The 23,796-nt window shown below is 44.7% G+C and overlaps 1 protein-coding gene across 1 annotated transcript in view; it reads right to left on the reverse strand.

Annotated features, from left to right (window-relative positions):
* LOC127411746 (orexin receptor type 2-like) overlaps positions 1-23,796 on the reverse strand; it is a 162,892-nt gene that overhangs the window by 110,566 nt on the left and 28,530 nt on the right. The window contains exon 2 of the mRNA XM_051647478.1: positions 4,488-4,666. Coding sequence (XP_051503438.1) covers positions 4,488-4,666 — 179 coding nt within the window. The remainder of the gene's footprint in view (positions 1-4,487; positions 4,667-23,796) is intronic.

Here is a 23,796-nt window from a genome sequence, read left to right on the forward strand (position 1 = left end):
AGCATAAAACAATTATAAAAGTAACCAATTCTATTTGGCCGCTATAATCCAAATCTTCAGAAGACATACAGTTCTATGCTAACAGCTCAAAAGTTAGCATACCCTGTCAGAAATTGTGAAATTTTGGCATTGATTTTGAAAATATGACTGATCATGCAAAAAAAAATTATTTTATTTAAGGATAGTCATATGAAGCCATTTATGATCACATAGTTGTTTGACTCCTTTTTAAATCATAATGATAACAGAAATCACCCAAATGGCCCTGATCAGAAGTTTACATACCCTTGAATGTTTGGCCTTGTTACAGACACACAAGTTGACACACACATTACATTTACATTTACATTTACATTTATTCATTTGGCAGATGCTTTTATCCAAAGCAACTTACAAGAGAGGAAAACATAATGAAAAGTGCTGTATTACAAAGTATCACTAGCATCATAATAGTATTCAAAATAGAATAAAGTGCAACAGAATTTTTTTTTTTTTTTAATGACTGGTTAAGTGCTCATGAAAAGATGTGTTTTTAGTCGTTTTTTGAAGACAGAGAGTGAGTCAGCTTCACGGATGGAGTTGGGAAGGTCGTTCCACCAACGTGGTATGATGAAGCTGAAAGTCCGGGAAAGTGTTTTGGTGCCTCTTTGTGTTGGTACAACAAGGCGACGTTCCTTAGCCGACCGCAGACTTCTAGTGTGCGCGTAGCTCTTCATAAATGATTTTAGGTATGCTGGAGCAGACCCAGTAACTGTTCTGTATGCCAGCATCAGAGCCTTGAATTTGATACGTGCATCAACCGGTAGCGGCAGGTTTAAATGGCAATTAAAGGTTAATTTCCCACACCTGTGGCTTTTTCAATTGCAATTAGTGTCTGTGTATAAATAGTCAATGAGTTTGTTAGCTCTCATGTGAAAATGTTCATATAAATGGGGGTTTATGCTCTCAATGAGTAAGTCCTGCTATATGATATTTACAAATAAGCAAACGATTGATGTTCAGAAGCTGACACTATATGGGAAGCTAATGGAGAGGGTGTCTGAGTTTAAGTACTTAGGACTATGGCTAGATGATAAATACACATGGAAAGTGCATATTAAACATATAGAATCAAAATGCAAGAAAGTAATACATTTACTAAAAGCAGTGGCTGGATTTGATTGGGGGGGCTTATAAGCAGTCACTAATTGATATATACAGAGCTATTATGAGATCAACAATTGATTATGGATGTATAGTCTATGGAGCAGCAGCTAAGACAGTACTACTAAATATAGACAGATTACAGTATAAAGCTCTATGGCTATGTACAGGAGCCATAAATTCAACCCCCATTAATGCTGTCCTAATAGAAGCAGGTGAAATACCATTGGATCTCAGAAGAGAAAAATTATCACTTACATACTGGATTAGTTTAAAAGGATGTGAGAGGAAAACCCCACAAAAATAACAATTCAGAACTGCTGGGAATATGACAAATTTAAGAGAAGTGGATTTGGATGGACATCGAAAGGAAGAGCTAGTGAATATGGCTTGGAGGCTATAGAATTCACTAGGACTACACCAATTAATAATATTCCACCATGGCTTTATCCAGTAACAGAAATAGATATTAATATATTAGAGAAGAAAAGAGAATGGCAAACGAATGAAGTGGGTAACAAAGCAAGTTTATATGTAAGAAATAAGTATTTCAACTACCTTAAAATTTACACAGATGGGTCAAAGAATAAGCAAGGGAGTGTGGGAATTGGTGTATACATCCCTGAATTTAAAATAACCATAGCTAAAAGACTTTCCGATTATTTATCAGTGTATACAGCAGAATTAGTGGCAGTCATAATAGGGTTACAATGGGTTTAAGAGGTTAAACCGGATAGGGTGGTTATATGCACTGATTCAATCGCTGTTTTGGGAAGCATCCAATCGAGGAAAAGTGATAGAGAAGATCTTATCATAGAACTACTTAAAAAAAAAAAAATTAGGATCCATAGATATGGTATTGATGTGGAGTTTTGTTGGGTGCCAGCTCATGAGGGACTGACAGGAAATGAGGGAGCTAACTTGCTTGCAAAAAAAGCTTTACAAAAGGAAATCTCAATTTCAATTACATAAGGAAAAGGAGAAGGGAAAGCCCTGATTAAAAATAAAGGAATGGAGATTTGGCAGAATAAGTGGGATGAAGATCTGAAAGGAAGGAGATATTATAAAATTCAAAAATCAGTTAAAATAAAGATCTATAAAGAAAAGAACAGAAGAAAGGAAATATTAATAACAAGACTCAGATTAGATCACACAGGAATAAATAGTACGTTGGCTGTTCTAAGGAAAAGAAATAGTAATAAGTGTGCTAACTGTGGAGATAAAGAAAATGTAGGACATGTCATTATGCATTGTACCGTATATGAATCTGATAGAAGGAACTTACATGACAAAGTAAGAGAAACAGGACGGGCGTGGGATCTAAAAGGGGTATTGGGAACAGAAGGGGAGGAAGAAGGGATAAGAGAGATCAGGAGGGCACTTTTTACCTTTTTAAAAAGCACAAGATTGCATAATAGAATATGAGCTAAGTGACATGGTGATACACACTCTTGTACAGTAGCTGGCGGTATGCACCTTTAAAAGTTGTTTGCAACCCGCCAAAAAACGAAGAGAAGAAGAAGAAGCAGCTCTCACGTGGATGCATTGAGCAGGCTAGATACTGAGCCGTGGGGAGCAGAAAAGAACTGTCAAAAGACCTGCATAACAAGGTATTGGAACTTTATAAAGATGGAAAAGGATATAAAAAGATATCCAAAGCCTTGAAAATGCCAGTCAGTACTGTTCAATCACTTATTAAGAAGTGGAAAATTCGGGGATCTCTTGATACCAAGCCAAGGTCAGGTAGACCAAGAAAGATTTCAGCCACAACTGCCAGAAGAATTGTTCCGGATACAAAGAAAAACCCACAGGTAACCTCAGGAGAAATACAGGCTGCTCTGGAAAAAGACAGTGTGGTTGTTTCAAGGAGCACAATATGACGATACTTGAACAAAAATGAGCTGCATGTTCGAGTTGCCAGAAAGAAGCCTTTACTGCGCCAATGCCACAAAAAAGCCCGGTTACAATATGCCCGACAACACCTTGACACGCCTCACAGCTTCTGGCACACTGTAATTTGGAGTGACGAGATCAAAATAGAGCTTTATGATTGTGCCATTCTGTTATAACCTATAGTTGAATATAAATCCCATGAGAAATAAAAGAAATGTGTTTTGCCTGCTCACTCATGTTTTCTTTAAAAATGGTACATATATTACCAATTCTCCAAGGGTATGCAAACTTTTGAGCACAACTGTATGTTAAAGGAATAGTTCACCCAAAAATGAAACTCTCTCATTATTTACTTACTCTGATGCCATCCCAGATGTGTATGACTGTCTGTCTTCAGCAGAACACAAATAAAGATTTTTAGAAGACGATAGAGCTCTGTCTGGTGCTTGCATTAGAAGAACATGGGTGCCAGCACTTTGACGGACCAAAAGTCATATTTAGGCAGCAATAAAGTAATCCACATGACTCCAGTCGATCAATGAATGTCTTCTGATGCAAGTCGATATGTTTATGTAAAAAATAAATTGATAATTATAACGTTATTAACTTTTAAAAAGCACTTCCTGCCAGCAGCTGACGCAAAGCTTGACGTAAGTGCATTGCCGAGTTCACGCGAGAATTCAGAAGCGGCGCATATTTACAACAGAAGAACGAACGTCACGCGAGAGTTCGGCCATTTCAAACCGCATCAGAGACCTGGATGGAAGCACCAATTTAAAATTAAAATGTTTTAATTTATCAACTTGTTTCTTACATAAACCTATCAGTTCACTTCAGAAACCATTCACTGATCGACTGGAGTACTTTTATGCTGCCTAAATGTGACTTTTGGACCGTCAAAGTGCTGGCACCCGTGTACATACATTATAAGGACCTGACAAAGCTCTATCTTCTTCTAAAAATCTTCATTTGTGTTCTGCTGAAGAAAGACAGTCATACACATCTGGGATGTCATCAGGGTAAGTGAATAATGAGAGAATTTTCATTTTTGGTTGAAAAATTCCTTTAACTTTTGTGAGAAAAGTTTAAGCCTTTTTTCAATTATCTTCATCTCTGAAATGTTAAGTATTTTCTATTGTTGAAAAGTGGTTATATTTAAAGGTAGTGGTTGGGTTAGGGGATTTAAAATATCTATGAAATACTAAAAATTTAACTATAGAAATATGTTTATGATATGAAATATTTGTATATACTGAACATCTCTAAAGCTGTAAATGTGTGAAAATGTTTACATTTTCGATGCTGTCAGTAAGTCCATATTGTACATTTCAGCGTCTATCCAAACATACAAAAATGTATATTTAAATGTTATCTACGAATAGCTACATATAGTAATGAGATCAGGATAAAAATATAGTTCCAAATCAGTGAATAAAAGTCAGTTGCATTACCTGTAAGTAAGGTAGTATCTTACACAGGGTCTGTCCAAAGAACCAGGTTTCTGTGATGTCCACCACAAGACTTGCAGGAAGACATGTGATCGTGACCAGGATGTCAGCGAAGGACAGGTTTACAATAAAGTAGTTGGTCACTGTACGCATGTGATGATTTTTCCAAACTGCAAAACAAACTAACAAGAAAATTAGCCTTTGAAGAACACTGCGTGTCCAAGAATCTCTGTCTGCACAAATTACTGCATATAATGTAAAACCATGAAACATGCAACATGGCAAAAGAAGTTTGTGCATTGTGTTCATTTTGAATGAGCAATATTCAGCCTAACAATTGAAAACATATTAATACTGCTAGACAAAATTTACGGAACTTCAAAGGACACTTTTACACTCCAATGGGATGTGACTGAACATTCTCATCTCCATATCATCAAAGACTACATCTGGCCTTGCTGTCTGGATCTGTATACTACCCGATGAAGAGTAATTGTTATGAAACACAGTATACACATTCCTGTAAATGATTTTGGTTGGAAAGAGCAGCACATGAATGTAAATGTACATCTGAGCATCTCATTAATAAGACATGAAATAGCACTATCAGTCGCCGTCACAGTTAAGCATCTGCGTGAGATCAGTTGTTCAGCATGTTTAGCATGCTGAATGCAATCAATAATCCAAAGGTCATCGTAAAAAAACAGCACAGCAAAATGTCTGCTTTGTTCCACACACTACAGAAAACTGATGAAATACTTAAAGCTCTGATAGATGAGTACTGGGATAAAACAGGCTACAGAACTGTAATACTAAAAGTGTAACACTTTACATTAACCATACCCGTGTTAAGAGTTTATAAAGGGTTTGCAGCAACTAATAATTTAATAATTAAGCATAATGTAATAAGTTAAATGTAATAAATGTTCATAATGTAATCATTTTCTGAAAATATAATAAAATTGTAAGCATATAATGTAAAAACGTTTATTTGCATAATGTAATAGGTTTTTACATTATGAGAAATGTATTACATTATAAACTCACCAAAAACATTTTTATTAAAAAATGTTGTCCTGTTTTAATAATTTTTAAAACAAAACAATACTATTCTTTTTTAAGCCAAAAAAAAAAATATTCTTTTACAGCAGTACTTTAAAAAAAAAAATCTAAATCTATTCTGAAATTACTTACGAAATACACCAAATTGAAATAATTATGCATTTATTATTATTAATATTATTAGTATTATCATTATCATACATTACTACTAATATACAGTATCTACTAACACATACTATTTATAATAATAATCATATATGTTATATATTTATTTTTATATTTATATACATGAGCCAAAGACACTTATAATCCTAAATTTAAAGAATACATTAAATGTTGTTTTAATTTGATAACTAAAGGTACACATACTTATAAATGACAAATAGTGTGAAGTAACTATATTGTGTACAAAGTATAGCAGGGGTATTCAATTAAAGTTTCTATATGTCCGGTCTCTACATTTCCTCCCCAGAAAGGTCTGGACACTAATAACTTGAATGGCTATGAAATAATACAAAATAGTCTCTTCAAAAGTGTTGCTTTTTCCAGTACACAGTATACAAGGAGCAAGGATGAGGACACTGGGGGCCCAAAAACACAGCCAAAGTTGTGGGGCCTAACTTCTACCAAAAGTTTAAAATAGATTCAAATGGATAAGAATATTAAAAGATAGGATCAACTGCAGGTTTTGAAGCGGAATGAGCAATCCAGTATTTGTGTTTGAGTGCATTTAAAGATATTGTTCAGGCATTTTATATTCAGATACCTTATATATAGAGCTTCAGAGCCTTTGTTACTGAGGAAAGATACTGTATGGGGTTTCAGAGGAATACCATGATTCTGCAGTCTGAATAGACCATTTTCATATTTTCTTTCATGTGAGGATCTACTTACAAGAAACAAACCACAATTTACATTACAACAGCCTTGATAACTGGTGATTCTACTGTAAGGAACATGGAAATAGAGACTCCAGACACCATTGTTAAATGCATTTCCAGGGCTCGAGTGTCTGACATCAGATCAAATTTACAAGTGCTGGCTAATGCTAAACACAGTTTTTCTAAAAATGTTATTCATGTCGGTACTAACAATGTCCGACTTTGCCAGTCAGAGATCACTAAAGATAATGTTAAAGAGGTGTGTGAACTTGCAAAAATGATGTCAGACACTGTAATATGCTCTGGCCCCTCCCTGCTCATCGTGGTGATGAGGTTAATAGTAGATTAGTGTCACTGAATGGCTGGAGGTCTGAGTGGTGTCCGGAGAATAGCACAGGATTTATGAAAGACGGACTCCATCCCTCCAGGGAAGGTGCCGCTCTCCTCTCTAGTAATTTGGCTCATAGTCTTAATAGTGATAGTATTTGACTAATTGGGGCCCAGGTCAGGAAGCAGACAAACTGCTAGCTGCCTTGAGATGCCACACAGGTCACATAAACTACAACACAAAGAGACCGTATCACCTAGATATCATATAGAGACTGTCTGTTCCCCGGACTACCAAACACAAACCCCTCACTAAATCATTTAGAAAAACATTACGGTCAAACTTGAAAGAAATAACAATAAATTGAAGATAAACATCATATTGTAACATCTGAAGGAATTAAGAAAGCAGGATCTAGGTGCAGCATGATGTTTAACAAGAAATAAATCAAAGTACAAAAACAAGGAAAACACAGGAACAAGGCAAAACTAGGAACTAGGAAATAAAATAAACATTACATCCACGATAGGAACCCGTACATGAAACGGAGAAAACACAACAACTGACAAAGGCTGAACAGAAATCAGGGCATTATATACACAAGGACTAACAAGGGAATGGAACACAGATGAGAACATTTGGGAACAGCTGACAGAGATGAGGGCAGTGCATTTTGGGAAGTGTAGTCCAGGGAAAACAGAAGACAGAGGATAAACACAAGGCAACACAACAGTGAATCATGACAGAACTCTGGGACAGACGAGGATGGCAACGCTGGCTCTAGGATGGATGAGTTGGCAACACTGGCTCTGGGACGGACGAGGCTGGTAACGCTGACTCTGGGACAGACGAGGCTTCAAAATTGTTGGCCGTGACAGACGGGGCATTGGCTCGTTGGCCGTGAAAGGCCTTGGCGTTGGCTCGTTGGCCGTTGCAGGCGTGGGCGTTGGCTCGTTGGCCGTGGCAGGCGTGGGCTCGTTGGCCCTGGCAGGTGTGGGTGCTGGCTCATTGGCCATGGCAGGCGTGGGTGTTGGCTCGTTGGCTGTGGCAGGTGTGGGCACTGGCTCGTTGGCCATGGCAAGCGTGGGTGTTGGCTCGTTGGCCGTGGCAGGCATGGGTGTTGGCTCGTTGGCCATGGCAGGCATGGGAACTGATAATTTGTACAGAAGGGTCGTCATGGCCCTACACACCGACCTCAGTGGGGGATCATTCAACTTGGAGACAGGGGTCATGGAAGGCTTGGAGACAGGGGCCGCAGGAGGCTTGGAGACAGAGGCCGTGGGAGGCTTGGAGACAGGGGCCGCAGGAGGCTTGGAGACAGAGGCCGCGGGAGGCTTGGAGACAAGGGCCGTGGGAGGCTTGGAGACAGGGGCCGCGGGAGGCTTGGAGACAGGGGCCGCGGGAGGCTTGGAGACAGGGGTCACAGGAGGCATGGAGCAAGGAGCCATGGAAGGCTGGGCTGTGATTTGGTGTGGAGCAGACTCAGACTTGGCTGTGACTGGGTGTGGAACAGACTCAGACTTGGCTGTGACCTGGCGTGGAGCAGACTCAGACTTGGCTGTGACCTGGCATGGAGCAGACTCAGGCGTAGATGTGACATGGCGTGGAGCAGACTCAGGCGTAGCTGTGACATGGCGTGGAGCACACTCAGGCATAGCTGTGACATGGCGTGGAGCAGACTCAGGCGTAGCTGTGATGGCGTGGAGCAGACTCAGGTGTGAAAGGCTTGGAAGCCAGGATCAGGGTAGGGAGAGGAGGATCCTCTGAAGCCAGAGTTTCTAGTGTCAATTTCACATATTCCTCCCATGTGTAGTCTCCCGTCTCTGGCAATTCCCTCCACCGGTGAGCTGTTAGTCCGATCCGGTAAACTGACTTAAGGTGGGAATCAGCAAATCTAGTGAAGCTGGCAATGGCGCTGAAACGATGAGAGTATTCCCTTATGGGTAAATCCTCCCGGCTCAACTGGACGAACATAGCCACTAGATCCATTTGGTCAGTTGTTCTGTAATGTTTGAAGGAAGTAAGAAAGCAGGATCTAGGTGCAGTGTGATGTACAGGTGCATCTCAATAAATTAGAATGTCGTGGAAAAGTTCATTTATTTCGGTAATTCAACTCAAATTGTGAAACTCGTGTATTAAATAAATTCAATGCACACAGACTGAAGTAGTTTAAGTCTTTGGTTCTTTTAATTGTGATGATTTTGGCTCACATTTAACAAAAACCCACCAATTCACTATCTCAAAAAATTAGAATATGGTGACATGCCAATCAGCTAATCAACTCAAAACACCTGCAAAGGTTTCCTGAGCCTTCAAAATGGTCTCTCAGTTTGGTTCACTAGGCTACACAATCATGGGGAAGACTGCTGATCTGACAGTTGTCCAGAAGACAATCATTGACACCCTTCACAAGGAGGGTAAGCCACAAACATTCATTGCCAAAGAAGCTGGCTGTTCACAGAGTGCTGTATCCAAGCATGTTAACAGAAAGTTGAGTGGAAGGAAAAAGTGTGGAAGAAAAAGATGCAACCAAGCAAGAGAACCGCAGCCTTATGATTGTCAAGCAAAATCGATTCAAGAATTTGGGTGAACTTCACAAGGAATGGACTGAGGCTGGGGTCAAGGCATCAAGAGCCACCACACACAGACATGTCAAGGAATTTGGCTACAGTTGTCGTATTCCTCTTGTTAAGCCACTCCTGATCCACAGACAACGTCAGAGGCGTCTTACCTGGGCTAAGGAGAAGAAGAACTGGACTGTTGCCCAGTGTTCCAAAGTCCTCTTTTCAGATGAGAGCAAGTTCATTTGGAAACCAAGGTCCTAGAGTCTGGAGGAAGGGTGGAGAAGCTCATAGCCCAAGTTGCTTGAAGTTCAGTGTTAAGTTTCCACAGTCTGTGATGATCTGAGGTGCAATGTCATCTGCTGGTGTTGGTCCATTGTGTTTTTTGAAAACCAAAGTCACTGCACCCGTTTACCAAGGAATTTTGGAGCACTTCATGCTTCCTTCTGCTGACCTGCTTTTTAAAGATGCTGATTTCATTTTCCAGCAGGATTTGGCACCTGCCCACACTGCCAAAAGCACCAAAAGTTGGTTAAATGACCATGGTATTGGTGTGCTTGACTGGCCAGCAAACTCACCAGACCTGAACCCCGTAGAGAATCTATGGGGTATTGTCAAGAGGAAAATGAGAAACAAGAGACCAAAAAATGCAGATAAGCTGAAGGCCACTGTCAAAGAAACCTGGGCTTCCATACCACCTCAGCAGTGCCACAAACTGATCACCTCCATGCCACGCCGAACTGAGGCAGTAATTAAAGCAAAAGGAGCCCCTACCAAGTATTGAGTACATATACAGTAAATTAACATACTTTCCAGAAGGCCAACAATTCACTAAAAATGTTTTTTTATTGGTCTTATGATGTATTCTAATTTTTTGAGATAGTGAATTGGTGGGTTTTTGTTAAATGTGAGCCAAAATCATCACAATTAAAAGAACCAAATACTTAAACTACTTCAATCTGTGTGCACTGAATTTATTTAATACACGAGTTTCACAATTTGAGTTGAATTACTGAAATAAATGAACTTTTCCACGACATTCTAATTTATTGAGATGCACCTGTATAATAAGAAATAAATCAAAGTACAAAAACAAGGAAAACACAGGAACAAGGCAAAACTAGGAACTAGGAAATAAAACAAACGTTTCATCTACGATAGGAACCGGTACATGAAATGGAGAAAACACAACAACTGACAAAGACTGAACAGAAATCAGGGCATTATATACACAAGGACTAACGAGGGAGTGGAACACAGGTGAGAACAATTGGGAACAGCTGACAGAGATGAGGGCAGTGCATTTTGGGAAGTTTAGTCCAGGGAAAACAGAAGACAGTGGATAAACACAAGGCAACACAACAGTGAATCATGACACATATAAACATTAGATCTCTTTCTACCAAAACACTAATTGTAAATGAAATGATTACAGATCATAGTTTGAATGCACACTGTTTTACTGAAACCTGGCTTAAAAAGTATTAATATATTAGTTTAAATGAATCTACTCCTTCAGGTTATTGTTATAAACATGAGCGTCATCTGAAGGGTCGAGGAGAAGGTGTTGTTACAATTTACAATGACATTTTTGGTGTTACACAGAGGACAGGATATAAGTTTAAGTCTTTTGAACTAATAATGCTTAATATGACACCATCAGATATAAATAAAAAATCTCTGTCATCTTTTGCCCTTGCTACAGTATATAGATCACCTGGGCCATACTCAGATTTCCTTGGTGAATTTGCTAATTTTCTATCAGATCTAGTAGTTAATGTAGATAGAGCTTTAATTTTTGGTGACTTCAACATTCACATAGATAAGGAAAATTACACATTGGGATTAGCATTTATCAATATTCTCAACTCTCTTGGAGTCAGACAAAATGTGACAGGACCAACTCATCGCCATAATCATACCCTAGATTTAATTCTGTCATATGAAGTTGATGTTGATACTATAGAAATTCTACCACAGAGCGATGACATATCAGATCATTACCTCATCTCTTGTTTGATGCAATCAGCTAATGTCACTCAATATACACCACGCTTTCGTTCAGGTAGAACTATTCTTTCGACCACTAAAGATAGCTTCACTAATAATCCTCCAGAATTGTCTCACATACTCCATAAGCAAAAAAGTCTAGAAGAACTTGATGTAATAACAGAAAATATAAATAAAGTTTTCTCTAGCACTGTTGACAGTGTCGCACCCCTTCGATGAAAGAAAATTCAAGAAAAAAGCTCACGCACCATGGTACAATAATCACACTCATGCTCTCAAGAGAGCAGCTTGGAAAATGGAGTGCAAGTTGAAGAATACAAAATTAGAGGTATTTTGCGGTGCATGGAAGGATAGTGTCTGTAGCTACAGACAGGCACTAAATACTGCCAGGTCAGCATATTTTAGTAAACTCATAGAAAATAATGTCGTGGTTACTGGTGTAACCTCCGTTCCCTGATGGAGGGAACGAGATGTTGGTGTCGATGTAGTGACACTAGGGGTCACTCTTGGGAGCTAAAAGGCCAATGAAAATTGGCGAGTGGTATTTGCATTCCACTCCCCTGGACATACGGGTATAAAAGGAGCTGGTACGCAACCACTCATTCAGGTTTTATGCTAAAGGAGCCGATATAAGGTCCGGCCATTTCAGTGGGTAGTTCAGCGTTGTGGCAGGTGGAACACAACGACTCATTCCCTCCATCAGGGAACAGAGGTTACACCAGTAACCACGACGTTCCCTATCTGTCACTCACTCGACGTTGGTGTCGATGTAGTGACACTAGGGGTCCCAATACGAAACGCCACAAGGCTGAACTGTGTTACGTGAACTGGCGGTGTGTGGTGGGCAGACTTGCTGTGTGCCTCATGGCCAGCACACCAGGTCGAGGGGAGCCTCGGTGAGGGCGTACCAGAGCAGGCAGTGGGAGGATTCTTGGGATTCGAACAGGTCCACCTGTGCCCGTCCGAATCGACTCCAAATCAGCTGGACCACCTGAGGGTGGAGTCTCCACTCTCCCGAGGGAAACCTGCCGTGACAGCATGTCCGCTGTAGTGTTGAGGTTGCCCGGGATGTGAGTGGCTCGCAGCGACTTGAAGTGCTGCTGACTCCGGAGGAGGAGACGGCGGGCGAGTTGTGACATACAGCGAGAGCGCATACCGCCTTGGCGGTTGACATATGCTACCGCTGCCATGCTGTCTGTCCGAACTAACACGTGCTTGCCCTGGATCAATGTCCGGAACCTCCGCAGGGCGAGCAGAATTGCCAGTAACTCGAGGCAGTTGATGTGCCAATGCAGTTGCGGGCCCGTCCAGAGGCCAGCGGCTGCGTGCCCATTGCAAACAGCACCCCAGCCCATTTTGGAGGCGTCTGTCGTGACCACGACACGCCTGGAGACCAGTTCTAGAGGAACACCTGCTCGTAGAAATGAGAGGTCGGTCCAAGGGCTGAAAAGACGGTGACAGACCAACATAACGGCCACGCGGTGTGTCCCATGGTGCCATACCCGTCTCGGGACTCGAGCCTGGAGCCAGTGCTGAAGTGGCCTCATATGCATCAACCCGAGCAGGCTGGCCACCGCCGAGGATGCCATATGCCCCAGGAGCCTCTGAAAAAGTTTCAGTGGAACTGCTGTTCCCTGCTTGAATGCCTTCAAACAGGCCAGCACCGACTGGGTGCGCTCGTTTGTAAGGCGCGCCGTCAAGGAGACTGAGTCCAACTACAAACCGAGAAAAGAGATGCTCTGAACCGGGAGGAGCTTGCTCTTTTCCCAGTTGACCCAAAGCCCTAGTCGGCTGAGGTGTGAGAGCACCAGGTCCCTGTGTGCGCACAACACGTCTCGAGAGTGAGCTAGGATTAGCCAGTCGTCGAGATAGTTGAGAATGCGAATGCCCACCTCCCTTAACGGGGCAAGGGCAGCCTCTGCGATCTTCGTAAAGACGCGAGGAGACAGGGACACGCCGAAAGGGAGGACTTTGTACTGATACGCCTGACCCTCAAACGCGAACTGAAGGAAGGGTTTGTGTCGAGGAAGGATCGAGACATGAAAGTACGCATCCTTCAGGTCTACCGCCGCGAACCAATCTTGATGCAGGACGCTCACCAGAATGCGTCTTTGCGTCAGCATCTTGAACGGGAGTCTGTGTAAAGCCCGGTTCAGTACTCGCAGGTCCAAGATTGGCCGCAACCCACCGCCTTTTTTCAGCACGATGAAGTAGGGGCTGTAAAACCCTTTCTTCATCTCGGCTGGAGGGACAGGTTCTATCGCGTCCTTCCGTAGGAGGGTAGCGATCTCCGCGCGCAGGGTGGTGGCGTTTTCACCCTTGACCAAGGTGAAGTGAATACCGCTGAACCTGGGCGGGCGCCTGGCGAACTGAATCGCGTAGCCAAGTCGTACAGTCCGGATCAGCCACCGCGACGGATTGGAAAGCACAAGCCACGCGTCCAAATTCCGCGCGAGGGGGACCAAGGGGACAACGTCTTCGGACGTACCGGTAGGTGGGGCCTCGTGGTGGGGCGGAGTGCGAGGTGCCACAGCACGTCGTGCCCATGCTGAGTCTAGGGACATCGAAGCGACCGCAACGTTGCCATGGTCATGTTCTCGCAGTGTGGGTCGCGCCCAGACACGAATGACAGCGATCATGACCATCCGAAGTTGAGAGATAACAACCGCAACCAGGAATAACACACAATCGGAAAGGCATCTTTAGAAAGACGGGTCTTTAAAAAGACGTTCCGTGTGTGCGCTCTTTTAGAGAAATGTACTCTTTTAGAGGGGAAAAATGCTCTTTCAGAAAATATACTCTCTAGTTTTTCTGCCGAAGCGCCCAGGGGCGTTCTCTGCAGTGCACCAGTGCAGAGGAGGGAGAAGCCACTGAAATGCGCCGAGGTGAATGAACAGTGATATTCAGCTCAAGGAGCATGACCGTTTGGCTCCAAAGAGAAAATCTGAGTGGTTGCATACCAGCTCCTTTTATATCCGTATGTCCGGGGGATTGGCATGCAAATACCACTCGCCAATTTTCATTGGCGACCCCTAGTGTCACTACATCGACACCAACATCGAGTGAGTGACAGATAGGAAACCACAAATATCCTACATGTTTATTCAGTACTGTGGCTAAATTGGTTAGGAATAAAGCATCGACTGAACCAGATATTCTGTCGCAGCACAATAGTAATGACTTCATGAATTTCTTTACTGATAAAATTGAAATAATCAGAATTAAAATTGGAACTATGCAATTTAATGTCACAGCACCTCAAAAAACAGTGTATCATAATTTTCCTCATGAGCAACTTCAATCCTTCGCTGTTATAGTTCATGAAAAGCTAACAGAATGTATAAAAAAATCAAAAGCCACAACATGTATGTTAGATCCAATACCAACGAAGCTCTTAAAAGAAATGGACCATTTTCCTTCATGTGAGGATTGACTAACAAGAAACAAACCACAATTTATATTACAACAACCTTGATAACTGGTGATTCTATTGTAAGGAACGTGGAAATAGAGACTCCAGCCACCATTGTTAAATGCATTTCCGGGGCTCGAGTGTCTGACATCGGATCAAATTTACAAGTGCTGGCTAATGCTAAACATAGTTTTTCTAAAAATGTTATTCATGTCGGCACTAACGTTGTCTGACTTTGCCAGCCTGAGATCACTAAAGATAATGTTAAAGAGATGTGTAAACTTGCAAAAATGATGTCAGACACTGTAATATGCTTTGGCCCCTCCCTGCTCATCGTGGTGATGAGGTTTATAGTAGATTAGTGTCACTGAATGGCTGGAAGTCTGAGTGGTGTCTGGAGAATAGCATAGGATTTATGGAGAATTGGAAGAGTTTTTGAGGTAGTCCTGACCTGCTAAAGAGAGACGGACTCCATCCCTCAAGGGAAGGCACCGCTCTCCTCTCTAGTAATTTGGCTCATAGTCTTAATAGTGATAGTATTTGACTAATTGGGGCCCAGGACAGGAAGCAGACAAACTGGTTAATCCAAACATCTGCTATCTGCCTTGAGATGTCACACAGGTCACATAAACTACAACATATAGAGACTGTATCACCTAGATATCATATATCATACATTTTTCTCCCCAATTTGGAATGCACAATTCCCAATGCGCTCTAAGTCCTCATGGTGGCGTAGTGACTCACCTCAACGAATCTCTGTTTCCTCTGCATCTGAGACCGTCAATCCACACATCTTATCACGTGGCTTGTTGAGCGTGGGCCTCCATGCGTGCCACCTTTCCATGGTGACGCGCTCAACAAGCCACATGATAAGATGCGCAGATTCGGCATCCACGCACAACTCACCACGCGCCCACCGAGAGCGAGAACCACATTATAGCGACCACAAGGAGGTTACTCCATGTGAGTCTGCCCTCCCTAGCAAACGGGCCAATTTGGTTGCTTAGGAGACCTGGCTGGAGTCATTCAGCATGCCCTGGATTCGAACTCCCAACTCCAGGGGTGGTAGTCAGTGTCAATACTCGCTGAGTTACCCAGGCCCCAAAATTCTGGCTTTTTAGAATATCCTAGAATATCAAAATCCAACAAAAGGAGGTAGATCCTTTTCCTATTTGGCTCCTAAACTATGGAATAGTCTCCCTAATACTGTTCGGGATGCAGACACACTCACTCAGTTTAAGTCTAGCCAGGCATACACCTAATTTATTCATCAGCTCACAATTAGGCTGCTTTAGTTAGGTCTGCCGGAAACAGAAACATCTATCATGATCTATAACTCTGCATAAAATTGAATGGCATCTATGCTAATATTACTCTATTTGTTTCCATGTCTTAACCTCTGGATTCATATCCCGAGGTTAACAGAGCCGGCCAGATCCAGCTCCATTCCTGCTTGGAGCCATACTCCACTGCTATGTGAGTGATGAAGACTAAATGCAGCACTACCAGCACTAAATGCTAGCCAGACATCACATCAGTCTTTTACAATGGACTTCAGAGGATGAACTGATGCCAACTCCAACTGTAAGACATCGAATACTTCATATGCCACTGCCTGAACCTTGGATTTAGGATGGACCCCACCGAACCTCACTGAAATTACCTGCTGGTTGAACTGCGATGCACCTCATTGATCTCTGCCTGCATCTCTGCTGGACTACACTCTTGAAATGGAATACATAGACTATCATTTAATTGCCAACAAAAGCCTTAATCAGCCAACTACCAAAGGACAATGCATCTATGTGAACTTCTACAGTTAATCCAGGATGGACTTCAAAGGCATTAGTCATTAATCTTACAGTTCATAATTTATTTATTTATTTATTTTTAAACACTGGACCTTAACACTTACTTAGTTTAATAATCTTAAACAATGACCTGCACAGCACATAAATAACTAATATTGGCATTATATTCATGCTGGTTAGCCAGAGGTGAACTGGCCCCCACAGTGAGCCTGGTTTCTCCCAAGGTTATTTTTCTCCATTAACCAACATCTAATGGAGTTTTGTGTTCCTTGCCACAGTCACCTTCAGCTTGCTCACAGGGGTTCTAAATTCAATTATTATTTAATTATTACATTTTTATACACAACTTAAAATCATATTTAATCAAACTACACAATGATCACTCTAAGACTTTATAGATAATACAGTTTCATTTTTTGTTAATGCATGATTTTCTGTAAAGCTGCTTTGAAACAATGTGTGTTGTGAAAAGCACTATACAAATAAAAATTATGACTTGAACAGTGCTTAAAAAAATACTGCTTGCTATAGTTAAGTATAATTAGGATGTCTTTTGGTTGTCTTTGCATGCCGTCCATACAGTGCCATCCTTAATTATTAGGCGACATAAGCAGCTGTATAGGGCCCCTGCGGCCACCAGGGGGCCCCCTACCATGGGTTCAGTGTAACCAAATAATTATTTGCAATAAATGTAACTAGTACTGCCCTTACAGCACAGTTGTATGCACGTCAGTAGTCCGATGGAACCTGTTAAAACTATTACAAATATTACACAAGCTTTGAAGAAAAGACATGGAGAGTTTATTTGTAAATTTGACATTCTTCAGCCAAATTAGTGTGGTGACATTGGTATGACAGTTGGTATTGGCCTTTTGCCAATTTCACTATTCTCCCTTTATCGATCAATGTAAGCGAAGACAGTGAACACCATCAAAAAGTCATTAATTTTAAATAAAAACAAAAGGTGCAAATAAAGTGTCTAAGGGCAGTGTGATATCATGGAAAGGAAACATGGTGTTCTCGTCATAATCTGGGGCTCACTGAAGGCTGGGCAGTGCAAAGAATGGTTTGGTTTAGGTAGGTGAACGTGGGCTTTTCTTGTTCCTGTGCGCATGTGTGGCAGCTTTGTCTTTTCAGTGGCTCGGCATCTCACAGGTCGGCAGAGAGTAAGGGTCATTACGGCAACGCGGTTACCCGATCCCTGGGCCTGAGGAGACCGCTCTCTCTAAAGCCACGCTCAACATTTAAAGACAGCAGTGGCGAGGAACTATTACGTGACACATCAGATGTGTTTCATCCCACTGCCAGTGATGTATTTAAGTTCCGTCACAGTACTTATACTACATACACTGAGTATGCTGTTAGATTATATACTGTTTTATAATAAACCAGGGTGCAAAGAACATGTGTTCTTTTGGTTCATCTACTTCAATTGGTAATTTAATTCTTTCTTATTCATTAAACATATTTACTCATTTGTGCATGTGATGTGTGTTTTTTTGTTTTGTTTTTTTTAAAATATGTTCTTTCTTTTTTTCTACTTCTCAAATAGTTATACCTGTTCTGATAAACTAGTTGATAGTTTTGCATTTTTAAACTTTATGTGTTTGAACAAATAGACTTGTTTATTTGCATAATTTTAAGCTTGTTTAGATATTGATGTTGGGTGTGTTGGAATAGGCGTACTTGTAGGTAGGGGGGTCCCATTTTGAAAATCTGCTTAGGGCACCCAAAATGCTAGGGCATACGAAAGAGATGATGCTATCTCTAAATTAATTTTACAAAATTGTAGTATTCTTTCAGGTTGTTTATTATGAAATGCTGGTAACATGCTGCTTAATGAAGCTAAATTTATTAAGAAAAAAACACTAAGGCACTCTGGCATAACGTAAACTTGTCCTATCACAAATGTAAGTTCCCTATCTGTCACTCACTTGACGTTGTGTCGATGTAGTGACATTAGGGGTCACTCTTGGGAGCCCGAGACACCTCTGGTCTTTGATAAAATGGCAATGAAAATTGGCGAGTGGAATTTGTATGCCACTCCCCTGGACATACGGGTAAAAAAGGAGCTGGTATGCAACCACTCATTCAGATTTTCACTTCGGAGCCGAACGGTCATGCTCTCAGAGCTCAATTCCCACGACTGTTCATTCACCTCTGCTGGATCTGACGGCGCATTTCAGCGGCTTCTCCCTCCTCTGCACTGGTGCACTGCAGAGAATGCCCCTGGGCGCTTCGGCAGAAATAAGAGTATATTTCTCTAAAAGAGTATATTTCTCTGAAAGAGCAGCACACACGGAATGTCTGTTTAAAGACGCGTCTTTTTAAAGATGCCTTTCTGATTGTGTGTTATTCCTGGTTGCGCTCGTTATCTCTCGGTCACGATCACTGTCTTTCGTGTCTGGGCACTGCTCACACGGAGACAGCATTCGTGAATGGTCATGTACTCATTGCGAGGGCATGTCCATGGCAATGATGTGGTCGCGGCTCGCCTTCGTAAGAAAGCAAGCCACCCCAGAGGCTTCCCGCCTCGGTCCTTTTACCCACGGGTATGAGGCCAGTGCGGCTAGCACTGGGGGCGATTTGGGGACCCCAATGGGGCCGCCTCTACCGGGTATCCCCCCGCAGACCTCCCATTCCCCAGCATGCTCATCTGCCCCGATCGGGCTTCCGGATGAGTCTGCCGGATCATCTCATGGAGAGTTCAACCTCTTATTTGGAGCCCGCGAATGTGATGAGCTCTCGAGCACAGCAACGGAGAGCGGGACAGTGGAGCACGCTGACAAGGTCGTGGGAGGCACTTTTTTACTGCCTGGTCCCGATCTTTTCAGCTTCCCCACCCTCACTACCCTCGATGGTGGGGTGGCCAAGGGCTATTCGGCAATCCCTGGTGGATAAAGGCACTCGTGGTGCACCTATGCCCGCAGAGCACGACCACCTGGCGCGGGTGCCCGAAGCCCCCATCCAAGGCCTGTAGGTTTATGTTGTCTCTGACGGCCAAGGCCTACGGTGCCGCTGGATAAGCCGCCTCTGCCCTGCATGCAATGGCTCTCCTGAAAGCCCGCCAAGGCGCTGAAGGAACTGCACGATGGTAGTTCCACCCCGGGATTGATGCAGAAACTGCGCTTGACGACCGACGTCGCTCTCCGAGCGACGGAGGTCACGGCGCGGTCTCTCGGGCAGACGATGTCCACATTAGTGGTCCAAAAGCGCCACGTTTGGCTCAACCTGGTCGAGATGGGTGAGGCAGACAGGACATGGTTCCTTGCTGCCCCCATCTTCCAGGCTGGCCTATTTGGCGACACCGTTAAGGACTTTGCCCAGCAGTTCTCGACAGTGGAGCAGTAGACGGAGGCTATCCGGAATATCCTGCACCGGCGCGGCACAAGATCCCGCACCCCTTCTGCTCGTTGCAAAGGGTGTCCCCCTGTGGTGACTGCACCGGCTCCGCCACAGCCCGCCCCTTCAGCCCGGCCCCGGCATGGAGCCTACCGCAGGAAGCAGACGCCACCCGTCTCGCGGCCGCCAAGAACCCGTGAAAGGCTTCAAAGCGCCATTGAGACGGGCGACCCAGGGACAACGAAATCCGCTGCTCTGGAGCTGGTAAGCAGACCTCTCCATCCCCCGGTCGAAGGCCGGGAGGAGAATCTTTTTGTTACCTTTGCATTTAATTGCGCTGCATGCCCAAGTGGCTGCAGTACTCAAGAGTTCAGCAAGAGAAGTTTCCTTGTTCCCTGGGTCATGTATCCGGTGTGCACGGCCGTCATCACAACCACCGTCCACCACTCTATTTGGCAGGTTTTGTCTCCCGCCCCTAAGCGCCTAGCTGTGGCACAAATCCACCCCCGATGTGACAGTCTCTACGGGTCACGAGGACAGGCCTCTTCCGCCCCGTCCCAGGCTGTTCCGGGCGTGGTCACAAGGAGCCAGGTAAGTGCTTCTATGTCCCTAGACTCAGCACGGCCACGACATGGTGTGGCACCTCAAGCTCCGCCCCGCCGCGAGGTGCCACCTGCCGGTATGTCTGACAACATTGTCCCTTTGGTCCCCCTTGCACGGAACTAGGACACGTGGCTTGCGCTTTCCAATACGTCGCGATGGCTGGTCTGGACCGTCCGACTCGGCTACGCGATTCAGTTCGCCAGGCGTCCGCCCATGTCCAGCGGTATCCACTTCACCTTGGTGAAGGACGAAAACGCTGCTATCTTGCGCGTGGTGATCGCTACTCTCCTACGGAAGGGCGTGATAGAACCTGTCCCTCCGGCCGAGATGAAGAAGGGGTTTTACAGCCCCTACTTCATTGTACCGAAAAAAGGCGGTGGGTTGCGGCTAACCTTGGACCTGCGAGTGCTGAACCGGGCTTTACACAGACTCCCGTTCAAGATGCTGACGCAAAAACACATTCTGGCGAGCATCCGGCATCAAGATTGGTTCGCAGCGGTAGACCTGAAGGATGCGTACTTCTACAACTAGATCCTTCCTCGACACAGACCCTTCCTGCAGATTGCATTCAAGGGTCAGGCATATCAGTACAAGGTCCTCCCTTTCGGCCTGTCCCTGTCTCCTCGTGTCTTCACGAAGGTCGCAGAGGCAGCCCTTGCCCCGCTAAGGGAGGTAGGCATTCGCATTCTCAACTATCTCGACGACTGGCTAATCTTAGCTCACTCTCGGGACATGTTGTGCACACACAGGGACTTGGTGCTCTCACATCTCAGCCGACTAGAGCTTCGGGTCAACAGGGAAAAGAGCAAGCTCCTCCCAGTTCAGAGCATCTCTTTTCTCAGTTTGGAGTTGGACTCAGTCACATTGACAGTGCGCCTCACGAACGAGTGCGCCCAGTCGGTGTTGGCCTGTTTGAAGGCGTTCAAACAGAAAACAGTGGTTCCACTGAAACTTTTTCAGAGGCTCCTGGGGCATATGGCATCCTCAGCGGTGGCAATGCTCGGGTTGATGCATATGAGACCACTTCAGCACTGGCTTCAGACTCGAGTCCCGAGATGGGCATGGCGTCGCGGGACACATCGCATGGTCATCACACCAGTCTGTCACTGTCTTTTCAGCCCTTGGACCGACCTCTCGTTTCGAACTGGTCTCCAGGTGCATCGTGGTCACGACTGACGCCTCCAGAACGGGCTGCGCCGCTGTTTGCAACGGGCACGCAGCCGCCGGCTTGTGGACGGGCCCGCGACTGCATTGGCACATAAACTGCCTCGAGTTTTTGGTAATTCTGCTCGCCATGCGTAGGTTTCGGTCATTGATCCAGGGCATGCACATGTTAGTTCAGACAGACAACACGGCAACAGTAGCATATGTCAACCACCAAGGCGGTCTGCGCTCTTGTTGTATGTCACAACTCACCTCCTCGAGCTGCTGAATCCCGTCTCCTCCTCTGGATTCAGCAGAACTTCAAGTCGCTGCGAGCCACTCACATCCCGGGCAAACTCAACACTACAGCAGACACGCTGTCACGACAGGTTATTCTCAGGGGAGAGTGGAGACTCCACCCTCAGGTGGTCCAGCTGATTTGGAGTCGATTTGGACAGGCACAGATGCACCTGTTCGCCTCCTAAGAATCCTCCCCACTGCCCACTCTGGTACGCCCTGACCGAGGCCCCCCTCAGCATAAACGTGCTGGCACACAGCTGGCCCCCTGGCATGTGCAAATATGCGTTTCCCCCAGTGAGCCTACTTGCACAGACCCTGTGCAAGGTCAGGGAGGACAAGGAGCAGGTCGTTCTGGTAGCACCCTACTGGCCCACCCAGACGTGGTTCTCAGACCTCACGCTCCTCGCAACAGCCCCCCCCTGGCGAATTCCCGAGGAAGGACCTTCTTTCTCAGGGACAGGGCACCATCTGGCACCCGTGACCAGACCTCTGGAATCTCCATGTCTGGCCCCTGGACGGGACGTGGAAGGCCTAAGTGGTGGTAGACATGATCACTCAGGCTAGGGCCCCCTCTACGAGGCATCTGTATGCCTTAAGTGGCGTCTATTCGCTAAGTTGTGTTCTTCCCAATGGGAAGACCCCCAGAGATGCACACTCAGATCAGTGCTTTCCTTCCTGCAGGAGAGGTTGGAAGGGAGGCTGTCCCCTTCCACCTTGAAGGTGTAAGTTGCCACCATAGCAGCACACCACGACGCAGTTGACGGTAAGTCCTTAGGGAAGCACAACCTGATCATCAGGTTCCTAAGAGGCGCCAGGAAGCTGAATCCCTCCAAACCGCGCCTTGTTCCCTCATGGGACCTCTCTGTAGTTCTTCAGGGTCTACAGAGAGACCCCTTTGAGCCTTTGCAGTCAGCCGAGCTTAAGGCACTCTCCTTAAAGACTGCCCTCCTGACTGCACTCACTTCCATCAAGAGGGTGGAGACCTGCAAGTGTTCTCTGTCAGCGAAATGTGCCTGGAGTTCGGTCCGGTCTACTCTCATGTGATCCTGAGACCCTGACCGGGCTATATGCCCAAGGTTCCCACGACCCCTTTTAGGGACCGGGTGGTGAACCTGCAAGCGCTGCCCCAGGAGGAGGCAGACCCAGCCCTGTCGTTGCTGTGTCCGGTGCGCGCTTTAGGCATCTATTTGGATCGCACGTAGAGCTTTAGGATCTCTGAGCAGCTCTTTGTCTGCTTTGGTGCACAGCGGAAAGGAAGCACTGTCTCCAAGCAGAGGATCGCCCACTGGCTCATTGACGCCATAACTATGGCATGTCATGCCCAGGACATGCCGCCCCTTGTAGGGCTACAAGCCCATTCTACCAGGGGTGTAGCGGCCTCCTGGGCCCTGGCCAGGGGTGCCTCTCTAACAGACATTTGCAGAGCAGAAGGCTGGGCAACACCCAACACCTTTGCAAGGTTCTACAACCTCCGGGTGGAACCGTTTTCGTCCCAGGTAGTGGTACGCAATACAAGCGGATAAGCCCAGGATAGCCGGCCAGGTGTATCACTTGCACATAGCGTCTTCCACCTCCTTTTGAGCTGAAGACGTGCACCATTAATTCCCAGTAGTGTTCGCAAACTTTGTTCCCTGGTTGACTTCCTCCGAACTCTGTGGCAGTCGAGTTTTCGGAGACAAACTGTGGTGATATTTGAGGGGATTCTTTATTGGAATATCAGATCTGAAAAGAGAGGAACTAGTGTATGAGAAATGTCCACCTACGGAGCCAAGGTTCTGAATTTCTGCAAGGCAAAATGGGACAGAGCGTCAGCAATTTGATTTTTATGGCTGGGAATATGTTCTGCTTTAAAAATA

The sequence above is a fragment of the Myxocyprinus asiaticus genome, chromosome 21, assembly GCF_019703515.2.
Source record: "Myxocyprinus asiaticus isolate MX2 ecotype Aquarium Trade chromosome 21, UBuf_Myxa_2, whole genome shotgun sequence".
Taxonomy (NCBI): Eukaryota; Metazoa; Chordata; class Actinopteri; order Cypriniformes; family Catostomidae; genus Myxocyprinus; species Myxocyprinus asiaticus.